This window comes from Rhinolophus hipposideros (genome assembly GCF_964194185.1).
Source record: "Rhinolophus hipposideros genome assembly, chromosome: 10".
Lineage (NCBI taxonomy): Eukaryota > Metazoa > Chordata > Mammalia > Chiroptera > Rhinolophidae > Rhinolophus > Rhinolophus hipposideros.
Genome location: NC_138056.1, coordinates 8,117,870 through 8,134,573, shown reverse-complemented (window position 1 = coordinate 8,134,573; position 16,704 = coordinate 8,117,870). Strand labels below are relative to the sequence as shown.

Sequence of the window (16,704 nt, the reverse complement as noted above, 5' to 3'; positions counted from 1 at the left end):
GGAGGGGATCAGATGACAGTTTTGGTGACCAAGAGAAAGTCATCACAGTGAACAATCCCATGTGAGTCTGACAAAGGGGCCTAATTACAGCAGCACACGGGCACTGCGCACTATGTGTCAGGCACAACTCTAAGTCCTGCACAGGTACTAACTGGCTTCATCCTCACAAGGACCACGTAAGGGAAGTGGTCTAATCATCGTACTTTCACAAATGAGGAAACTAGGACTTACCCAAGATCAGAGTAGCAGAAGCAGAATTCAAACTCAGGCAGACCCGTTCAGAGGGGAGCTCTTAACGGTTGCAGCTGAACTGCTCACAACACCAGGCAGTATGGCATCCGACATGTGACTTTGTGGGTTGATATTCATAACTACAACTTTCTAGCATTTTATCCTTCAAAACCGCTTGAGCATGTAGGACCACCGCGTGTGACCAAGTAGATGTCTTGATTCCAAAACTCCGCTGCTCTGAGCTTCACAGCCTTATCTCAAAGCGCAGCAACGGCTCTCTGATCAAACCTACTGATTGTCTGCTTATTTACCAAAATGACTCTCAAGGACAGCAGCTGGCAGCAGTGTCGCCATGAGAAAGCCAGCCTAAGCTCTGTTCCATTCAAACACGATTTTACATATTACGGGAAATGGCAGACACTTCTTGAGAAGTCAATTTCGAGAAAGCTGGAGGCTAATGGCAGGGGCAGGCCAGGTTCTGGCATTCTGGTGAAGTAATGTTTACAGGAAACTCGGGCTTCAAAGTCTGTGAAAGTGACGGACGTGCAAGTTGGTTTCTAAGGAAACGTCCACAATCAGGGAAAACCCTCTGACACAGTCTACAGATGAATCCCCAGCAAAGATAACTGTAATCTTTCTCCTATAGTTTAAACCAAGGCACATGAAGATAGAAAGCCCTGTAAAGTCCTCTAAGCTCTGCAGACTTTATCTGAGTCCCTGGGCCTGACTGCTTTAATCGTGCCTTCTTCATTGCTGGCTCTCAAACAAGGTTCATTGAATGAATAGCTATCATGCATCCAGTGGATAACAAGTCCTTTGAGGAAAGGGGTCAAATCCAATCACCTTTAAATCCCAAGACACTTAATAAATGTCGATGAAGTACATTGGACAAGAAAAAACGTGCTGCATGGGGAAGGCAGACACTGTGAGAAGCTAGAATCTGCTCCCAAAAGGGCAAGAGAGGAGTGTCCAGGCACGTGAGTACTGGGAAGCCAGCCAGAAGAGCCTGCCATCACTCATCTATTTTACGTACCAGACTTGCTGTGCCAGGGACCTTCCCAGGTCTCCACTGGATGTGAAGTAGTGGAAGCCCCGTACTGTGGGAGCCAAAACAGGGTCACCTGGGTACCACGGGAGAGCACAGAGAAGGGGCAGTGAGCCCAGACTTGGAAGCTCAGGTGGGCGTGGGGTGGTAACGCAAAAGTCCAGAAAAATGGGGCAGAAGGAGTGTGGAAGAGCACGGTGAAGACAGAAGCGGGGTTAGCATCATGAACGTGGACACCTGTAAGCACTTTGATGGCTGGAGTTAAAGGTGCACATGGGAAGCTGTGGATACTGAGACAGAAGCCAGGTCACGGCAGCTTTGTGTGTTAAGCCAAGGATGTGAACGTCCTCCCTGAAAGCCAGAAGGAGCCACTGAATAATTTTAAGCAAGGGAGTAAGATGATCTGACTTTTATTTTAGACTGGGCTCTACATAAAGCTCACTCCATCAAGTGGAGGAAAAGATCTAAGACAGACCAGTTAGGAGGCAATTGCAGTAAATAATGAAAACCCAAGATGTCAGAAATGTTAAGGAGGTGACAGACTGGTGTGGTGACCAGATGGTTAGCAAAGCTGATCAGAGGCAGGGAAAACAAGTGGAGGATGGGGTTGACAGGGAGAGGGAAGGTGGAGGTAAGCACATGTTAGGCACCCCAGATGTGCAGGCCCGGGGAGCTCAGAAGAGAGGGCTGGCTAGAGAGCAGGCTTCAGAATCAGCTGGCCCCAAGACAGTGTCCAGAGTCCAGAGTGAAAAAAATAAAGACCCCAGGCCAGGTCCTTGGAAAATTCTGCCATTTGTGAGCTTATGGGAAGAGAGGCGCCTGAGAAGGGAGGACAAAGTTGTCCTCACCACACAGACATCAAGACAAACGAGATGTCACTAAGCCAAGGGAGGAGAGGGCTTCCAGGAGGGAGAGGGCACAGCACCAAGTGCCCAGAGACTGCACTAGACAGAATAAAGGATAAGCAAGAACAGTGGGTGGCAGTGGATGGGCCACTGGAGTAGGAGATGAGGAAGAGGTGACCTTTTCAAGCAGGTTGGGACAATACCACAGCAAGAAGGGGCAGGGCGAGGGAGGATTTTTTTAAGGGAGTGTACACATATTTATTTGGGAAAGGAGATACCGGGATAGAGGTGGGATGCTGGGGAGAGAAGGGGTGACTGATGGAGGTGAGGGAAGGAAATGCATAGAACCCCTGGAGGTTTAGCCTCAGGAGCCAAGGCACCACTCAGTGCTGGGATGGCGGGGAGGGGGTGTCCATAGGATGGAGGGGGAGGAAGCAGAAAGAGTTCCAGTTCCCCAGTGATAGGGCAGTCACTCTGATCCGGCTGATGTTGCCACGTGGAAATGCAGGCTCAAGGAAGATTTCAAAATTTCCAGAGAGGCCACACATTCCCTGTTTTCTGTGAAATCTCCTGAGTTTTAAATGTTTGCAACTACCTCAAAAAGAATTTAAGTGTGAGACAGGCCCCAACATGGCTTTAACCCAGATTGAACCACCAGCCCCCAGTTAGCTTCCTATGATCGGGGATTTCCACACCCCATAGTTACTTCTTCCTCTCGGCTCACCCTTCAGTGGGCATCTCCCCTCAGGGAGGCCAAAGAAAGCATTTCCGTTAGACGATAAAAAATACTTTTTCCTAAACACAAGTAGATCTTCAACTAGACATAAATACTGACCTTTTCATTCTAAGTCTCTGGTCTCTGCCCCACCCTGAACTCTGAATTTAATAGACACGGTCCTGTAAGTATATAAATGTTCCACTGCGGCCCTACATACAAAGAAACCCTTGAGAATCCTTCTGAAGGATTCTATAGTAAGTGCATTTTCTGCAGACTTATAAAAGCTGAAAGGAGAGAATGACTTGAATTTCTAGGCCCTGGAGAGGGAGGGGCCTGGCCCCTGGGGAACTGAGCTAGCTCTTTTTAGAAGGTAACCTCTACAGCCCAGGAGGGCAGGGTCATTTGTGGATGCTCCCATGGGCCTTATCTGTGGATGGAGAGGATCACTGCGCAATTAAGGTTACCCTTCCGTCAGTCCCCACCGCCTTCTCTCACCTGCATTTGGAGCGGAGACCGAAACTGCCGGGGCTTGGCTGGTGGCCTCCTGAGGTGTATTCTGGGCTTTGCGTTCCAGTGCTGCTGGCTGCGATGTGTTCTAACAAGGATAAGGATTATTACCGGTAACTCATCAAATCATCCAATTGGTTAACACTTCTCAAACGCCTAGTAGAAGTATATAAAAAACCAGAGGCCCCACCTGTACCCCCCACCCCACCGCATCCCACTCTCCACCCTGGCTTGGAAGAGATCACAGAATCTTAAGAAGGGAGTCGGCATGTGCTGAGAGACATTCTTCTGTGACAGTCCAATGAACCTTGTACAAAGCGGACAATGCCATCTCAGCTTCATCATTTCATTTCAGCAGCTCCAGTTCCTGTCCTCAAGGATTTTGCAGTGGCAGAAGAAAAGAGATGTAAGATTCAATTCAACACTGAGGAACAAGATGCTGTCTACTGATGTGTAGAAAGGAGGCTTGGGAGTCACTGTCCACTGGGCATCTTCTCTCCGTCCAGCACTGACCAGGTGCCATGGGGCAGGAGTTCCAACCAGTAGATTGAACTCCTCTAGAAGTCCTTGGTAGCCCTCAAACCCAGGGGTCACCACCACCTTGGAGTAGGGGTCCCATCATGAAGGAAAGCCCACCTGGGCATGGAATTCCCTGGCCAACGCCGGGGTTCTGTCCAATGGCGACACAGAAACCAGTTTGTGGAGAATATGGCTGCAATCAGTAGCGTCAACGGGCTGTTCTTTGCATGTTTTTGCTCAAGTTGAACATCATCCCAAGAAGTTATGGTTCCTCGGAAGAAAGTAAATTGGAGGTTGGTAAATAGAAGGAGTCTGGATCTTCAACTTCAAATTGGTTAATTTTCTTATTCATGCTTTCTTCTTACAGGTGGTCTGTCTTCCCCATCCCAAGTTTGCAGAGGGATGTTGGGGTGACTGAAATTTTTCCTCATCATAAGTAATAAGCAAATCCTTCATTAGACTTTCCTAAGGGCTGGGGCCATGGATTATGCATCTTTGTGTCTCTGTTTGTAGAGCCCAGCACAATATCCCAGGTTCTGGAAATGTTTGTGGCTTGGACAGATGACTCATGAGGGAAGGGAGGAAGGGAAGGACGGAGAGAGGGAGGGAAGGACAAATATACTTTCAACTGAATGATAACTTGCATTTCTTTAACAACCAACGGCATGAACACTTCCAAGGCTCTTAAAAACTGCACATGGCTTACTTCCATTCCACTGATTCTTCTTAGTCCACAAATCTTGGAAAATTCTCATTGATTAACCAGGTGTGAATTAGTTTACAGAAACAGTCTTGCCTTTTCCAAAAAGAGTTTGATTGAGTAGTTAAGCATTCAACGACTCTTCCCTCTCTTTCAGTTTGTTCAGTTTTCAATTACAAAATGAAACTCAGAATAAGTCTGAATAACCACAGAAGAAAGGAATGTTTTTTACTCTCCGAAAGGATTGAATAATAATGGCAAACACGTCAGCACTTACCATGTGCCAAATACTGTCTTAGTTTCTATGTCAACTCCTTCTAGCAACTCTGGACGTTACACAAAAGAAAACCAAGGCACAGAGATCTTAAGTAACTTGCCCATGATCTTACAACTAGGAAGTGGCAGAGCTGGGATTTGAACCCAATCCACCTGGTTCGTGAACCCACACTCAAAACTTAAACCATCCACTCACGTTTTGCAGCATATATTAGAAAATATGAAAGAAAGAAAAAAAAGTTCGAGCCAAAGTTACCAGAATATCCAAAATAGGAAGTTATCCCGTAGAAAAAATGGTTCTTAGCTAAATATATAGAGAGATTGCCTCATCGTGTCTTGTTGGTAGAACTTGTGGCCAAAACTAGAGTGTTTTAGAAATAACAGAATAATATTACCAAAACCATCAAAGTAGCTAGACTGAATAAAGGGGTAGGAAATGAATTCAGTTTCAATTCACTTTAGAAAATGAAACAATGAGGGGCTGGCCTGGTCGCTCAGGCAGTTGGAGCTCCGTGCTCCTAACTCCAAAGGCTGCCGGTTCGATTCCCACATCGGCCAGTGGGCTCTCAACCACAAGGTTGCCAGTTCAACTCCTTGAGTCCTGCAGGGATGATAGGGTCGGCCCCCTGCAACTAAGATTGAACACGGCACCTTGAGCTGAGCTGCCTCCCGGATGGCTCAGTTGGTTGGAGTGCGTCCTCTCAACCACAAGTTTGCCGGTTCGACTCCCGCAAGGGATGGTGGGCTGTGCCCCCTACAACTAGTAATAGCAACTGGACCTGGAGCTGAGTTGCGCCCTCCACAACTAAGACTGAAAGGACAACAACTTGACTTGGAAAAAAATCCTGGAAGCACACAGTGTTCCCCGATAAAGTCCTGTTCTGCTACCCCAATAAAAATCTTTTAAAAAAAATTGGAAACGATATATATCTTTTAAAAAATCAAACAATCAAATCATCAAGCAAATGGTTTTCTGATACAAATACAAAATTAATCTGAAACCATCAAAACAAGTCACACTGTCTTAAAATCCTATGCTTCCTCTAAAAACATAAACCTCAGGAGGAAGCCATTATTAACTCTAACCACACTGGGTGGTGATTCCAATTCAATCAGATATTACTATTAAGGCATGAAATAATTCTAAACTACATCTTGTTAGTAACAAAGAACTTTGCCTAGAGAAAACTTCCAGGGAGAAAATTCCTTTCGCAGCCATCATTTTGGTGTTAGCTTGAATACAGAGGTTTAGAAAAATAGAAGAAAGAATCCATGACATGGGGCGGAGGGATAGCCATGAAGTTAAACGGTGTAAAATTTCAAATGCTTTTAAAGTTTTTCCTTTTAAAATGCACGTCTCTATGGAAAACATTGTATTAGGTGATGTGGGAGCTTGGAAAAGATTGAGGCAGGATCCAGCCTGTGTGGTAGAGCTTCTGAAGCACCAGAAAATGGGCCTGATATTCTCAAACCGGGCAAAGGACAAAGCCAGCAACTTCTGCTGGCGTGTTCTGAGCTGATCAAAGGCTGGGGCGCAGAGAAGGCTTGGTGGCACACACAACTGGGCATCGTCATTCCAGGACATGGCCACTGTGTGGCAGGAAAGGACATGAAGGAAGGGCAGGCGGTGGCCGCAAAGAACTCCTTGGAGCCACTCCAGAAAAGAGAGGATAAGCAGCGGGGAGGGGCGGTCATTCCCCTGGGTCCTCCAAGACCACAGACTCTCAAGTTTACATCTAAAGGTCACAATGAAATGTGTAGAGAAACCTGATATATAACCATTCTGATCCAAAAGGGTAGAGAACTGAGTAGTTACTCCACATGAAACAGTTCCCAAGTAACAGAACACATATGGTTACTACACTGGTGATTACCTTGCTAATGAGAATCACTCACAACTTCCTGCCCAAAAAGATGGAACAGAAATTTTTATTTTAACAATGAGATCATGTTTGACCACAGATTGGTAATAATAATAATAATAATAATAATAATAAAAGAGATCAATAAAAACCAACAAGAGTATGGAGAAGGCAGGGGCTTTCACACCCAGGAGTGGGAATGTACATGGATGCAGCCTTTCGGGAGGGTGATTTGGAGTAACTATTAAAACATTGTTAAACGTATATGTTCCTTAACCCAACCATTCCATCTCTAGGTATCCAAGTGAAGTACTCGTGCACGTGCTCTAATGTACATTTCTGTGCGACATGTGTGCAAGGATGTTCCATAAACACTGGGAATTACTTAAAGGTCTGTCAATTGAGGGATCATTAAACGTATAATACTTCATCTATGCTATGTAATATTTCACAACAGTGGAGAAGAATTAAGTCAATCTCCAAAACCTACTGTTAAGGGATGGGGGGCGGGGGAAGCAAATCACAAAACAATACAGTACAATATTATTTGTGGTTTCTTTTAACCCATCAAACCATAGACATATGAGTTAATACACAGATATGTCCAAACGCATAGAGCAAAATCTGCAGGGTGCAGGCCACGATGATGGCAGGGGTTAACGCTAAGGAGGGGTGTGCAGTTGGGTTTGAGACAAGGAGAATTTCTCTCACTGTTTCCATTGCCTTACAAAAATGAATGGCTATGTGGTACAATTAAAAATTAAGTCTTTGCTGGACGGCTGGATGGCTCAGTTGATTGGAGTGCGAGCTCTGAACAACATGGGCCAGTAAGCTGTGCCCTTCACAACTAGATTGAAGACAACAAGCTCCCGCTGAGCTTCTGGAGGGGCTGCCAGATGGCTCAGCTGGTTAGAGTGTGAGCTCTCAACAACAAGGTTACTGGTTCAATTCCCACCATGAGATGGTGGGCTGCGCTCCCTGCAACTAAAGACTGAAAATGGCGATTGGACTTAGAGCTGAGCTGCGCCCTCCACAACTAGATTGAAGGAAAACGACTTGGAGCTGATGGGCCCTGGAGAAACACACTGTCCCCCAATATTCCCCAATAAAAATACTAAGTCTTTGGAAATGTTAGTCCTACAAATATCTGCCAAGTGTCCGTCAGGGTTGGAAGTACTTTACCAGCTGTGATTATTTCAACAAGAGGAGGTTTGGTCAACAACTATTTATTGAGTACCTGCTATGGGCCAGGCACTGTTCTAGATACTAGGGAAACAGTTTTTAAATATCTGCCTTCATGGAGTATATTCCACTGGATTTTACAGCAGCATCTCCTTTGGGGGGGGGGGCTCTGGGAGTTCCATGAGTTAACATAATGTGCCCAGAGGCTGAGAAATGACAGAGATGGGCTCTCTTCTAGGTCAGGGAAAGAAGAAAAGGTGGGAATGGTTTAAGGCTTTGGTGCAAGCCCACAGCACCGGTCTGGCCCCTCACTAAACACTCTCCTGTCTGCTCCAACCAGCTGCACAAGTTGGGGTGCCTGCCGTTGGGCAGCTCCTGAGCCACTCCCCAGGCCTCATGGAGGGAGTGAGAACCAAGTGCGGGATGGGGGAAGGGTACAGCCAAGTTCCGGTCTGGCTTAGAAGTTCCTGGCTCCTCCAAGCTGCCAACAAGAGTTCCCTTCCTGCATGGGGCCACTTAGAACGACTAGCAAAAGGGTAGGAGGACAGAGGACAGACGGTAAGAGGACAGTGAGTGAGTGGAAGGAAGGGAGAGTGGAGAGGAAAAACCTGGCTAGGAGCCGACAGCATGCCACCTTGGACAAAAGAGGGGAGAACATCCCCCTTTGTGTGTCATCTGGCACCCGAGCTGAGAGCCTGCTTATCCTCAGTGTCCTCACTCCCTTTCCTCAGCTCTGTCCCCCACACCAGGCCACCTGGCTTCCAGCTTTGCTTCCTGTCTAAACTGAACAGAGTAGGGAATGGGATAGGTAAAGTGACTCCAGGGAGGCCTAACACGAAAAAGTGGAACGGAGACGAAACAAGCTTTCTGTGGTGATCATTTTGCAATATATGCATACATTGAATCATTCTGTTTTACACCTCAGAGTAATCTGAGGTCACATGTCAATTATATCTCAATAAAACTGGAAAACCAAAAAGTGGAACTGAATTTGTGGTTTACCCAAGAGATTAAACACACAATTTAGGGTGAAAAGGTTAAGGGAATCCTGTATCCCAGACCAACCTGCATTTACAGAAGGATGGCAAAGACAGGGCCTGTGGTAAACACAAAGGAATGACTCAACAATGGAGAAATTGCAGACACTCTTGACAAGCCAGTAGGGGAGATTTCAGGGTAGGGCAACCTTTCCTAAGGCCTTCAAATCACACTTTATAGGCTCCAGGTGGCCCCATCGGAGCCCAGCCCAGCCTGCTTCCCTGCCATGTCAGTTCACACAGGTGCTGGAAGGCTGAGGCGACCTGATTGGCCTGGAGATTCATGTTTGCTGGGGAAGACTGGCTCTGTTAATGATCAGGGTCAGGTTTGAACCTGTTCCTCCCCAACCTACGTGCACTCCCTCAGAAAGCCCGAGGGTGAGGCACGCAGGGCGTGGTGAGCAGCTCTGCATTGCTGTGATGATTTAGAAAACTCATGTGGGCTTTAAGCTGCCCAGCCCCGTTGACCATCCTGGAAATCAGGCTAAAACACCACCTCCACTTCATTCTTTTCCACTTTGGACAAAGAGAATCAACTGGGAGATTCCTGACCCACCACAGCACGTAGTAAATAACCCTTTCATCTCGTGCTCAGCTGGGAAGTCCTCTAGCTCAGGAGCTTGCTCTCTGTGGACAAGGAACCAGCACAAGCCACTTGGGTCAGCAGCCAATTGACGAAGTCTGCATTAGGCTGGGAATAGTGTTTCTCTCTTGACAATTTGATGTGGAAATTGCTCAGGCAACCCCACATCACGTTAAATCACTCAATTCCATACTCACTTCCTCAGGAGAGGTCTGATCTCAATTCCTCCAAATCTACTTTCTGGAAGGACTTTGTCCAAACTTGAGAAAGATACACCTCTCTACCAAAGCCCAGCCTCGCTGTCCTCGAAGGAGGCTTGGAAACGCTCTGAAAGTCACGGCTGTGAGAGCTGTAGGATTGGACACTGCAAATGCACTCTTGCGCTCACATGTCACTATTTCACAGCCAAGTGCTTCCCAGCAAAATACACAAGGGCTTTGTCTCATTCTGCAACGGTCTGCGCTGGCAACCCAGCCACTGTCACTGCGTCTGTCCAGCTTGAACACAGCAGTGAGGGGGCGGGAGGGGACGGAGGAGTGAGCTACAACAAAGAGAAGGCCAGCCCCACCTTGCTTTGGGTGGAAAACACAACTTTCCACATCCTGGGGTTTCTGGTCAAAAATTTCACTAGGAAGGAAGGCAGCAAGGGAGAAGAAATCAAGGTTCTTTCTTTGTATCACTCTCTTATTAGAACAAAGCCTGGGAGGGGCACTCAGAATCTCATCAGAAAGACGCATTTTTTAAAAATTAATAACAATCAAAATGATCAATTGGGAACAGAGTAATTAAAAGTCACACTTCCTAGACTTAAGCAAATGAGTGACATTTCAGATGCCAGCCACTGGTTTTGGACCAAACTGACCAGATTTAGGGAGCCTCCCTCTCCTGTCCCTCCAATTTCTACGTTCCAACTTTCTTCCCCTCCCCCTTCCTCAGCTTCAATTCTTGGCCATCAAATCTCTGATGCAGTTCTGATGGGGCCATCTCAAACCCACCCCTGACCCACCTTCCTCTCCCTCAAAACCCCTGCAGGGTTCTTCCCCATTCTGCACCCCCTCTTCAGTCCCACCTTTCTTGGGCTTCAGCTCCTCAAGTCTCCAAGCTTTTGCTTTACCTCCTTTTCACCCCAACAAGGCAGCCCTGAGTTCTGCAAAGGTGTGGCTTTTGAAGAGTTTGCTGACTGACAGGCAACACATGTTCCATCGCTTTACTGAAGTTAAATCAGACTCATCATCAGCTCAAGGAGAGCAGCTGGTTTGCAAAACCTTAGCAACAACGTATTAAGGAACAAGTTCTGGTGTGTGTGTGTTTTGTTTGCTTCGGGGTGTTGTTTTGTTTTTGTTTGTTTTTACCCAAAGTATGGACTAACTAACACCTTCCAGAACCAGGGAAATACACAGTAATGGACAGAAAACAGATTGGAGCACGTGTTGCTAAGAGGAAGTGTATCAAGTGATAAGATAGTGACAGGAGGGCTTCTGGAGTGTGTGCCGTGTGCTATGTGCCTGGCACTGTGCTGGAGGTGTGATGATGAACAAGCACACTGCAATCCCAACTTCACAGAGCTGACAGTCTGATGAGGGAGGCAGACAGACAAGCAACTGGTCATTGATAATTTAATATGAATAGTGCTGAGAACGGGGAAAGCACAGAGCAAGATGAGCACACAGACAGTTGGGAGATATGGGGGAGGGAGTGAGAGTTGTATGTCAGGGAAGACTTCCAGAAGGAAATGCTCCCTAAGCTGAAACCAGAGGATGAGGAAGAAGAGTCTGCTTGAAAGCCAGGGAGCTGGGGAGAGCAGGAAATGAAAGACCTCAGTGTAGTTGGAGAGGCCAGCTTGAGCCTGCAGGGGTTGACAATGGCCAGAGTCCAAAGTAGGAGAGTCCTCGGAGACAGAGATGGACAAGCACTCCCTGGGGCCTTGCCTGGGGCAGGACAAGGCTGAGTCTGCAGTGCTCAGAGCCACGTCCAAGACCTTTTCTTCCCCGGGTGAACCTATCTGCGGTTCAGGCTGTCTCAATAAAGCATACCTATCCAACTTTTCACTCTCTTATTTAGACTTAACCCAATGCCATGAATATAAAACAACGGGAAGTCCAATCCATGTTGGAGCAGAGTGAGCAGGAGACACACCCCACTCCCCATGTTTTTTCCTGTACTTATTTCTGCCGCCAGAAAAGCCCTCTCAAAGACTCTCCATCATTACGTAACAAGAACATGGCAAACAAGCTCTGGCAGACACACAGGATCCAATCACTTCCCGTTTAGAAATCATAAAACACCGAAAGTGAGTGAGTACAAAACATGCCATGCAGGCTTTTTACTCAGGTTGCTGCAGGTACTGGCAAGAACCCTATTAATCCAAGGTGTTTGTTTCCTTTTGATAAACAGTAATATGTCATTTCCCATTTTGGGGGACAATCATTACTTCAAACAAAGGGCAGTCACACTAAACAGTATTTACAGGGAGTGGCTTTCCTCCATATGAGGACAGCAGCTCAGTTAAAAAAATAATAATAATAATTTTTTTAAGAAAGCCATTGGCTAAAAACATTAACTTGTCTCTTTGATCTGATTCAAGAAACAAGTAATTTTGGGGAAAATAAGGTGTTCAAATAGAGAAAGAAGAGCCAGGCCTCCTGGACCACTAGCTCTAACCCCTGCTGCGTCTGGCACGGAGTGTGCACACCTGACACTCCTCCCTCCCACAACTAAATTCCTAGAATTTATTTTCTAGGAATTCAGACAATCCACACTGGCTGCCTCCAATCTCTCACTTGACCTCCCTAATCTGCCTGAAGGGCCCACTTGAAATTCAAGTTGTGAGCCGAACTTGCGCTCTTACAAGTAGAAAATGCCCTGTCATTATTCTCTCCTGCCAGCACACATTCCAGTCCTCCCCACTGCCTGGCCACTGGACACGGGATGGTGGCATGCGCCCTGGAGGAGACAGCACGCCCAGGTAAAACACAAAACCCTGGCAGCAGGGCACTGGCTGAAAAACGCCAGAGGTGGTCAAAAGCCTTCCCCCTGGGGACCTTAAGACAGGCAGGGGTGGCAAGTCCCTGCTACAGCCCAGGGTACTCTAGGTCAGCAGGGGAGGGGTCGGAGGGTAGTGCTGTGTCAGGTCGCCAGAGAGGAAAAGCAAAGCAGGCTTCTACCCTTGCTGTTTGTGAGGCTTTGCTAAAAGGCTCTCCTGTCCCAAAATACCCAGAACTGGCCTTCCCTCTGACCTGAAATAACCACCATGAGAGACCCATCCCTCAGGGCCCAAAAGCCCTCTTTTTAAATGCAAATAAGCCAAAGTCTTAACATACAGGGAGCTGGCACTCTCCAGCACAGCAGTACAACGCTGTACTCAGAGTACAAAGCTGTCAATTGAGGGAAATATGGACTAAGGAAAAAGCATGTGTTCCTGCACTGTTTGGGGCGTAGGCACCCACCAGGATACGGGAGCTAGCTCCCGTGGCCACGCCCTGGGAAGTGTGAACCTGACCTCCAGCAACTTCCCGAGGCGCCCCCGGGGTCATCCTTCCACGCTTTCCCATCCTCAGTGCCCCGCAGCCCGCGCCCAGCCCCCAGCCCCACCCCGCCAACACAGGGCACTAGGCTCGCAGCAGCCCAGAAGTGGACAAAAAAAAAATCTGCCTGGCGACGGGTCACGGGACCCGGACCCGGCCTGGAGATTGGCAGTTCGGCCGAACCGGGCATGGCAGCAGCTGTTCCCTGGAGACCCCTCTTCCCTGTCTGTTCCCTTTCTCCCCACTCCGTCCGACTCCTCCGAGACCGCGAGTCATTTGGGGAGGCTCCCTTACCCCCGGGACACTGGTGGCCTCAGGATTGCAGTGTGGGGGGCTTAAGAGTGTCATCTGGTTTCTTGCTGGAGCGGAGAACTTGACGTTGCAAGAGCGCTGCTTAGGTTGTAAATTCATTCGGAGCACCAGAAGGGACTTCTGGAGATGGGGAGCAGGGCTCAAGTCCCTTGGCGCTGTCCCTGATCCCTGTGGTGCCTCCCTTCTTTCCTTCCCTTTCCACGCCCTTTCACGTTCCCAGCCGCTCTTTCCAAACTTAGCCCCCTTCGCTCTCCTCTTTCTAGGGCTTTGCTCCTCCCCCTGCTGCCCCCCCCTTCCCCGCCCCCCCCCCCCCCCCCCCCGCCGGCCCGCGCTCCCGCCCCCTAGCCGTGCCGTATCCGCCTCTGCTCCATCCCGGGCTCGCTCTTCTGTCTCCCCCTAGATTTGTATTTGTTTCCTTCTTTTCTTGTGCCCTCTTAATCTCCAGAATGAAGGGCCCGTGGTACAGCTGGTGGAGGACCCAGTTCCTTCTCCTTGGGCGGGTAAGGCTGCTCGGTCCACCCAGGCCCCCGTCCTGCTCACACTGCTGATTGTTAGTCAGTTCTCAAACCAGGCTCCCATTGGCCTCAGCCCTGGAGCCAAACAGAGCCCGCAGGCGAAGGGATCGGAAGGGAGTACACGTCCACAGTTGGGGACAACTTGGTTCTGCCAAAACTCCTCTCTGGAGCCCCCTCACATTCCCAAGCCCTCCCCCAGACAAAGGGCTCAGCCCCACAGGGCCTCCGCTGACCAGAGGGATGGATGCAGGCCTGGCCTGCAGTCCCACAGCTGCGGAGCAGCAAGTCCATAAGCTGGGGCCAGCCCAAGGGCTCCCTGGCTGCCAGGACAGTGGTCAGGGACAGTGGGTGGGGATAAATATAATGCAAATGCTTTGATTGTCATTTCTCCGTTATTTCTCACCACTTTGGGAGAGTGAAGACTTAGGAGGGGAAAAGACCCAGGGTAGCACTGGGCAGGAGGGTTTGATAGCAGTTGAGGCTGAACCTGGGCCAAAGGTTCACTTTGGTTGGGCCCTGGAACCTGCCCCCTAACCCCAAGTGGGAAAATTGGTAAGAGCCTTTCCTTTCCTCTCCTTTCTGGGCTGGACCGGAAACCGGCCAAGCTGCTGGAGTCTCAAATTACGTTCTGAGACGTCTGTTCTTCTCTGGCTTCCTCCAGGCCTGCCTTGCTGAGCTTCCCCACACACCTCACTTCCACACTTGACACTTTACTCCTGCCTGGAATGCCCTCCTCACACTCCTCTCCAAACCTTGGGACAGGTATAGACTATTATTAACAGAGCCTTCCCGGTATCTGGTAGCCACTGTAAGTAGTTAAAACATGGGCTTCTCAGTCAGACCAGACCCCGTCTGAATCCTGTCTCTGCTGTTTATTAGCTGTATGACCCTGAACATATTGCTTAACTTCTCTGAGCCTCAGTTTCTGTGTGAGAAAAATAACACACCTCATGGGGTTGTAGAAAATGTAGAGATAAAGCATGTACAATACATATATAATGCCTAACACAAAGCATCAATAGTAATAGCTTACACAGCATTTATATATGCCGAGCACGTTGTATGTATGAATTTACATCATCCTCCCACAATGCTGTGAGAGAGGTACTACATCATCCCTATTTTATAGAGAAGGATAATGAGGCACTGAGAGGTTCGTTAACTTGCCCAAGATCACACAGCTAGGAAGTGGCAGAACTTATAGGTATTATTATTATTATTCCCCTACTAGATTATAGGCTCGTTGAGGAAAGGGGCTTTGCATATAAGTGTTTAATAATTACTTCGGGGATGTTGTTAAAAGGTCAAGGCTCTACAAATTTCAAAAGACATCTTCCATTTCCTAAAACCTCCCCGGAAAAGAAATTCCCAACTTCCTCAGGGAAGCAGCAATGGCATCATGAAAGAAAAAAAAAAAAAAAGAAGAAGCTTTTCAGTCAGAAAGCTTGGATTGACCTAGGCAGGAGTCATCTCTTCCCAGCTCTGTGAGTTAAGACCAGTCGCTTCACTTCTGCTCACCTTTCTACACCCTTCTTGCTAGGGCAGAGCTCCGAACCCAATATGAGATAAAGCACTGTGGATTAGAATGCCCTGTCCAAAGGGGTCTTTCCATTCTTAACCCTTTCCAATCTTTAGCCCCACTGCTGGGAAGTTTTTCCATTAAGGCCAGGCCTCAAGCTTGTGGTAGAAAATAACAGAGGTTTCTAAAGGGAACTGAAACCACCCTCCTCAGCACAATGTTCCCCACACATTTGCTGTGGCCCATGGCAGCCTCTGCGGGGAGCATTCAGCCTTAGGAAGCACTTGTGGCTGCTGACGGACGCCACAGGGTGATCAGAGGCTGGTAAACAGCACATGGCATTCTCGGTCTATGGCAAGCATTCATGCCCCGAATTCTTTGTCCTCGTGAGGAGAGACAGAGGGCTGCTCTGTGCTGCAAAGCCCAATGCCAGACTTTGACTTTCCAAACCCCTAGCCGGAGAGAACACGCATGCCACCAGCCCTTTAAAGTGTGCGTGCGAAATAAACTTGCCCAAACTTGGACTTCTTTCTTGAAAACTTGTTAATTCTAAAGGGAAACCATGGCACTGTTACAATGAAGAAACTTGGCAATCCCCTTAATCAAGGGATTGAGGTCATGTGGGTCTTGAGAAGTAACCCTATACCACTTCTGTGGTATTCCTGCCCCACATGCATAACCTGAATCTAACCATGAGGAAATATCAGACAAAGCCAGACTGAGCGATATGTCTTCAAATCAACTGACCCCATATACTTAAAAAATATCAATGTCCCGAATGACAACAAAAAGCTGAGGAAGTGCTCCGGATTGAAGAAATTAAAGAGACCATGGCAACTAAATGTCATATAGGAGCGTGGACATGGACTGAAGCCTAAGTGGGAAAAAAGACATTTTTGTAAGGAGATTATTGGGCAATTAGTAAAATTTAAATATGGGCTATAAGTCAGATAATAATATATCAATGTTAAGTTTCCTGAATTTGATGATTGTATCCTGGCTATATAAGAGAATGTCCATACATGCTAAAGTATTTAGGAATAAAGGGTCATGGTGTTTACAATTTACTCTCAAATGATTCAGCAAAAATAACGATAATTACTAGAGAGAGAGAGAGAGAGAGAGAGAGAGAGAGAGAAAGAGAGAGATTAAAACAAATGAGGTAAAATTCGTAAATGTAAGTGAACGGTATATGGATATGTATTGTCTTATTCTTGTAACTTCTCTGTCATCAGATGAATTCAAAATAAATACACCTTTTAAAAGAAAACAACAGGAACATTGGTTACATGCTTAGCTGATCTCCCAGATACTATTCATATCATGTGC

General features: G+C 47.6%; 1 protein-coding gene across 3 annotated transcripts in view; it reads right to left on the bottom strand.

Annotated features, from left to right (window-relative positions):
* Positions 1–16,704, bottom strand: part of AHNAK (AHNAK nucleoprotein) — a 92,245-nt gene that overhangs the window by 41,851 nt on the left and 33,690 nt on the right. For all 3 annotated transcript variants that reach the window (XM_081062531.1, XM_081062529.1, XM_081062530.1), the window contains exon 5: positions 3,335–3,434. In XM_081062531.1, the coding sequence (XP_080918657.1) occupies positions 3,335–3,434 (100 nt within the window). The remainder of the gene's footprint in view (positions 1–3,334; positions 3,435–16,704) is intronic.